General features: G+C 37.9%; 1 protein-coding gene across 1 annotated transcript; it reads right to left on the bottom strand.

Moving 5' to 3' along the window:
- Window positions 1–371: 371 nt before the first annotated feature.
- Window positions 372–5488, bottom strand: nmu (neuromedin U). Its single transcript, XM_071534446.1, has 7 exons — window positions 5341–5488; window positions 3798–3853; window positions 3622–3669; window positions 3404–3457; window positions 3126–3155; window positions 523–576; window positions 372–410 (listed from the first exon to the last, which is right to left on the bottom strand). Exons 1-7 carry the CDS (start codon window positions 5486–5488, stop codon window positions 372–374), a joined length of 429 nt encoding a protein of 142 aa, XP_071390547.1.
- Window positions 5489–7177: the final 1689 nt, after the last annotated feature.

Genomic DNA, 7177 nt, shown 5'->3' with positions numbered 1-7177 from the left:
GCAGCGGTTGAAGTCTGGATCTCTCTGTGATAGTGTAGCGGTTCAGGTCTCAGGTTCTGTGTCGTCTCTGTACAGTAAGCTTGACAGGTGGAGAATCTACAACACATTGATATAGACAATTAGGTCCATACAATGAACACACACACACATCTATACAGTTGTAACCCCATCTAAGCATGCTGTTAGCTGCCTACAAGTTCTTCATGTACCACCAACCGCTGCTGCCATTGGGATGACAGAATTTCGACAGCATTTAAAGCAAGTAAGCTTTCACATGTCATTATAAAAAATCTATTTGAGACTCTTTCCATGGATTCTGACTTGACAAGCCATAGAAAAAAAACAGCTTGAGTAAAAGTAATACCTTTCATTTACTCTAAATATTCTAAGGATCTTCTTCCATTTCTTGGCTGTATAAAAACAAAGAAAATGTTACTGCATTATTATAAAAATTATATAGGAAAACAAAATATTTCAATGTTGCTTTATTTCAATGACATGAGCATGTTCATAGGTTCATACCCGATATAGGAAGTAACCTCTGCTCTGGATTCCCCCAGGTCCCTGGAGGTCATCCTGCATAGACACAACAACCACAGAGTTTAGCTGCCAAAGCTTACAAATAAGAGAATGCTCTCCTTTTATTTGCCATTTCCTCATTTTGCTCCTGTAGTGATCAAATAATTTATATTGAAAACAGCGATGCCACATGCCTGGATATCTTGCGTGTTTCTCAAAACTCAAACTCCTCCACAGCTCCATCCCATGAGCAAAACCAACAAGACTCAGTCATTTGCTCAGACCTGGAGTCTCCAACATAAACACTTTCCACATTTCCTCTCACAATTCCTCTGTATCCTCTATGTGAATGTCAATGCTTGATAGCAATGAGGGATAAGTTCACCTGTCAGCTGCACTAATTTTAGACCATAATTACTCTCAGCTTGGGAAAGAACAACTAATGCAGAGCTTGTACAGAGAGTGAGGAAAGCTACCTGAGCATATGAAACATAGTATTATTCACATGTAGCTCAGGCAGAGCAAAACATACATTAAATCAATTATTGAATGTATCATACACATTTCAGTATTAACATCCAGCACAAACATACAGTGCGCTACTTCCATTATGCGTTCACAAATTGTAACATTTTGTAATTCATCAGCTCTTCCTAAATTTTCATGCAAGGATCCCACTGCAATTGAAAGGTCTGAATACATAAATTAAGTATTTAATGACTACGCATTTGTGCTCACTAAACAACACCAAAAAAAATTTGATTTATTTAAATATGGCCATTGATTGCATACAATTTCATGTATGCTGGAAAACAAAGCATCCTGGATTAAGATATCTTTGTTACATCAATCAATGGCAATGAGATTATAATGTAAAGCAAGTGGAGAATGAATGGAGAACTGAAACATGTGGGTGGTACATACGCTCACTGAGATGCCTCTCTCTCTTCTGGTATGGAGTTGAGGAACTAGCTGCAGGAGAGGGTGCAACACGGGGGACTGACACACACACACACACACACACACACACACACACAAACACACAGAACCAAACATGAAGAAACATGGGGTAACTATGAAAAACAGCTCCAGAGAGAGAGAGAGAGGTCAGGGATTGCAAAGAGGACTGATCATATGCAGAATTCACACATCCCACTCAAAATAAATGCGTATGGAGTTTGCACAATGGACATGCGACACATAAATGCAAACATAATGCAAATCCTGAGTGCAACTATTTGTTCATTGCAGCCTCAGTGTCAATGTTTTGATAAACACATCACAATTCTATATTATTCAAGTGTTGAAGCAGAAGACAATATAGCTTCATATTTCATATGTACAGCAGAAATATTGTTTCATATTACACTTGCAAAATGTTGCAAACCAATGTGTACCCTGGGATGCTTTGTGAGACAAGATTCAAAATTTCTAAGACTATAAAATGCACAAAAAATATAAAACAATCTGATGCTAGAGAATGTAAACATTCTAGGTCTGTCGTCATTGTTGACTTTCATCTATATTATTGTATTACTGTAAAATATTTCCTGTGTTCAGTTGCATATATTCATCAAACACATTTGCTGATTAGCTAGGAAAATATCAACTGTTTGTCAAATGTACATTCATATTTCAGAATTCTCCTGCACATCAGTGGAAGAAATACTCAAATGCAACTACTGATGACCAAATACCTGTACTGCAAGGGCTGAATACACATGCTTCAATCTTAAGAGGACTCTATGCCATTAAAATCATGGATAGAAATTTGAATGGATTCTGCAGGCCATGTTTGAAATTAAATCTATTCCTTTCATTTCCCCTGCATTTTTTCTACAACTTTTGCACTGTTTCTCAGTGGATATTTGTGTTGTTACAATCATTGACAGAGTGAAGGAGAGATGGAAGGGGCAAGCATGATCCAAGTTCTCATGCAAACAAGAAATATCGCTGATGTGGAGCCATGCTGTCATCCCCGGACACAAAATGTTGGCTGTTTGTGAGAATAAGCATCTGACATGCAGAACATGATGAGGTAGGGGAGCGCTAAAGCAAGTGAGAGGATGGGGAGGATTTCATTTTACATTTCAGTACTGGGCTGTGTGTGTGTGTTTGTGAGTGTGTGTGTGTCCATGGGCATGTCTGCAGTGTTTGTGTACATGCATACATACATGAGCATTCATGAGCCTGAAATACAATAGCTCTAACAGAGTGCTGTGTTCAGTCGTTCGCGGCATTTTCCACATTAAAAAGTGCAATATTACAAGAAGTGCACGTTCTCAAACAACGTAAGGTGCTCTCTCATGTCAAGCAACATAGCAGTGCAGAGTTCACTTTCAACTAACTTACCGCCCCTTCTGATAAGGCACCACCTTGTGGTTTAGTGTAATGAAATAAAAACTGCACATACATGACATATACAAAAGATCCGACCACTCATACACACGCACATATACACACACACAGACACACACACCAACACAAACAAATTTGTCAATAAGTTTTATCTTATGGTGTGTCTCTATATGGGTCTAGTCTATTGTCTACTAGTGACCATTTAAGGGAAAATAGTTCAAATAGAAAAGGACCCAATTCATACTTACCCTTTTACTATTTTCTCGCACTTTCAGCTCCTGAAAAGAAACAAAATGTTGAGTCTTTGGAATGATGTCACGGTATGAATCTCAATATATTTATAACGCTGAACACAAGATGGTTAACAATCAGTGTTGTGGTTTCACTCTGACATTTCATGTAAGAAATGCAACAACAGAATCCATTTCTGAGATACGTTTTGAGATACGTTATCCACTTCTAAATTTTAATAAAGGAACATTTTAATAAAGGAAACATAAAATGCCTGAGACACAGTATGAAGTACCTTTGACTTCTGAACAAGCATCAAGACACAGAGTTCTCCTAAGACATCAGATGCCTGGAACAGTAACCACAAAGAATAATTGCTGTTACAAATAATAAATGCGTCCTAAACTTGTAAATATGTGTATACAGAAATGAAGACTATGCCAGAGAGAAAGCCCAGATTACTGAAACCCTCAGGGTTTTCATTTGATTGTTTCATTATCACTCCCCACTCACCCGAAATGGCAGGTCTGCAGAGAGGTAGGATGAGCACACATCATCTATCTGTGGAACAGAACAGAGGCTCTGAGAGACAAATATATATACAGAAAGAAAGAAAGAAAGAAAGAAAGAAAGAAAGAAAGAAAGAAACAAACAAACAAAAAAACAAACAAACAACAGGTGTTGTGTACCTGGCTGAGTAGCTGGTTCTGATCTACTGTGTCTTGTTGAAGTTGTGCTGGAGCACCTTTTGTTTCATACAGCAACAGAGAAATACACAATAAATGTAATGATGACAACTGAAACAGCCATGGCATGAGATAGATGCTGATGCTTTCATAACATCTTTACAAAATATATAATACACATACAGTATATTCTGAGAGCAATAGTGCACTTCTCTTTACAGCAACACAGCAAAGACAGCCATATGACATTATGATTTTGAAGAAACGGTTCAATATTGCCTCTGCTATACTGTTCAAAAGGGACATTTTGTGATGACGAACAGCATCGTTGACATGACTATTTTATGACAATTTTATAGAAATGCGACATGATTGCAGTGGATGTCCATTAGCAGGGAGGGAAGGCATTATTGTACAACATGGAATTATTGTGCAACATGTTGGTGTGCTTATGCAGCCTCCTGTGCAATTCACACATAACTGGTTTTGACAACATGTATGAATTTGCCAACGGCTCTATAATGGGCAAAAATGGATTTACATCAACTCTTCTAGTTTTAATAGTCCATGTAGTCACAACCCAGCCTAAATCTCTCCAAGGAAGCATGTCATCAGCACACAGCGTCACCACCCTGCCAGCAGTGATGAGTATGGTGAATCCAGAAACATATGAGCCAATGCAAAGATCACTTTGACATCATGGAAATACTACTGATGTGATTGTCATCCTTCATCTACAAACATCTCAATCATTTGTGACATTATGACTGTTAGTAGACACTTCACGTCAGCGGCTGTCGGAGCACCGTTTCCCATTGCATATTTCTGCACCACTCACTCTGTTAGCTGTTTGACATCCCATCAGTCAGAGAACAAGAGTAGGATTGACAGGTATGGATGGATGGATGGATGCTGGGATATAGTGGAGGGTAAACCCACCGGAACCTAGAATACTTTTTTTTTTTGTCAAAGTATGTATTTTAACTCATATAAATCATGATATAAATTCAGCATAAGTCAGCAGCATTCTGATAAAAGTTACATGAAAATAAGGTTTCAAGGAAAGTAAAGCCAACACTATTGATATTAATATTTACATATTATTTATTCATTACACATTATTGAAAAATATTATATATTATTATTATTAGTAGTAGTAGGCTAGTACTAGTATTAGTATTAGTATTAGTATTGTTGTTGTTGTTATTGTTATTGTATGTTTAAAGTTTATTTTAGTGGTTCACCTTATGTGGTGATCATCCATTTGAGTTCATTGTTTACCCACTTTAAATAGATAGATAGATAGGTAGATAGATAGATAGATAGATAGACAGATAGATAGATAGATCATGGAAATTAAAAAAACAAAACTCTTGTAACCTATGTAACCTATGTAAGCTGCTTTAGAGGGGAACAACTTCAAAGGAAAGATTCTCAGCAAAGTTACACTTTCTGCATCCCTAATGTTAGAGAACAAATGCTATCAAAACGATCAGGGTTTTGTTTGCGTGAAAAAAAAGAAAAAAGAAAATCCTATAGAACTTACTTTTGCAGACTGGGATCGCTAAGATGAGTAGGAGTGCGAGCGCGAGGCTGGCCGTGCTGAGCGGACTCATGGCGCTGCTGCTGAGGCTGTGCGGGCTGCTGGAGGCTGCGCGCGGGGCGGCGGGGCTTTGGCACTGGGAGGTCCTCATCGTCCTGTGACTAGGTTACTTCACTGAGTTTGCTCTGTTTGCTTGTGTTCGTGTTGTTCTGGGAGATCCTATCTCACATCAGAGAAATATGAAGGCTTGTGTCACACCCTCTCCGCACCATGAGACACTAGATTGCGTCATTAGAGCCCCACGCGTAAAAATATTAGATTTGATCAACAGGTTGGCTGACCGTGATGCTTCAGTAAGATCAGAGGTATGAGCAATGATGTAGAGGTAAATTAAAAGGTGGCTAAACTATGAACTCCTGCTGGTGATTGTCATAAAGTAAACAACCACCACTATTAACAAAAATCGGTAACACTTTACAATAAGGTAGCCTACACAAAAACGTGCGTAGTTACCAAGGAACGAGTAAGGAACAAATCAAGAACGAACTGCTAGTTAACGAATAGTTAACAGGGAGTTCCTGAATGACTCTGAATCAAGTAATATAGTACATAATGACAAGTTACTTAAGAACAGACTATTAGATACCATGTTAATGAACCAGTATCTAATGATTAGTTCCTGGATATCTGTGAATGCACATAATGACCACTTAATTACTGACTAAGGTACTAAATAGCATGTAAACAATAACAAATCATTGCTTCCTTGTTACCCCCATATTAGTTACTATTTTTGTGTCCCCTCAAGTAGTGCATCATACTGAGTTGCTACTAAGAATGCATCATTATTTTCTGATTATATTACCATTAGTTACTGTTTTTGTGTCCCCTCAAGTAAAGTAGAGCATCATACTGAGTTGTTATTAGGGAATGCATTATTTCTTCATGATTATCTTACCATTACTTACCATTTCTGTGTCCTCAAGTAAAGTTGAGCATCACCTTATTAACAGAATAAAGCACCAACTGGTCCTCACCAAAATAATGCAGTTTAATGCTATAAATTGTGAGCTGGCTAAATTTTGAACTATTTGCTCACTAAGTCATGACTTTATAATACCAGTTGTCAAGTCTAATTGAGAACAGACAAGTACATGACTAATACACAGTATATAGATGAAAATTTGTATGCAATGTAATATTAAATGTAATAAAAATCATATTAACAACAATCACCGACACAAATTTAAAAAAACAAAATAACACCCATTTTACAGACATCAGAGATAAAAAAAGAAAACTAATAAAGTGTATTGAGTCTTAGCCTTTTTAAACACGACATCATGTACACCTGTGCCATCATTCAAATGTAAAAACAGCCATAAACTTGCAAAACACTGAACTGTCATAAAGCAGAACAGTTCTGGAGTTAAAATGTCTGTAGTAGATACACAGATGTCAAAATTTTGACCTACTTAAAAAGACAGCAGCAACTGGTAAAAGACCAACACCTAGTTGTGGCACGAGTGACAACTTATTTCAGCTGTAAGTAGCCTCCACCGGGTTTCCACTGCTTTGGTTTGCTGAAAAACTTCTCGCCTCAGCCAAGTCGGTTTCTACAGAAGCTAGTCCAATGGTACACATAAAAATGTCCCCTGCTCTGACCATCCAGGAATGCTGATTTTAATAGGAATGACCGCTCTATCCATTCAAGTTCTGTGGGCTCATCTCATCGTAGCTCTGCATCCAGCTGGTCTTCTTCCTCCATGTCCTTTCCCTCATGGTCCTCAACAATCTGCTCCACAATGATCCTAGGGCTAGGCGATATGGTTGAAATCAA

The sequence above is a fragment of the Centroberyx affinis genome, unplaced genomic scaffold (assembly GCF_046629955.1).
Source record: "Centroberyx affinis isolate AG114_WGS23_722 - 3 ecotype Tasmania unplaced genomic scaffold, CSIRO-AGI_Caff_v1 ptg000170l_1, whole genome shotgun sequence".
NCBI classification, from domain to species: domain Eukaryota; kingdom Metazoa; phylum Chordata; class Actinopteri; order Beryciformes; family Berycidae; genus Centroberyx; species Centroberyx affinis.
The sequence above is the reverse complement of the archived record's forward strand: the minus strand, read 5'-3'. Positions and strand labels throughout refer to the sequence as shown.

Coding starts and splice junctions, on each gene's coding strand:
- nmu (XM_071534446.1), bottom strand. CDS start 5,488: ATGAGGACCTCCCAGTGCCAAAGCCCCGCCGCCCCGCGCGCAGCCTCC. Junction 3,854..5,340: donor AGCGATCCCAGTCTGCAAAA/GTAAGTTCTATA, acceptor ATGAAACAAAAG/GTGCTCCAGCACAACTTCAA. Junction 3,458..3,621: donor CTGCAGACCTGCCATTTCGG/GTGAGTGGGGAG, acceptor TTACTGTTCCAG/GCATCTGATGTCTTAGGAGA.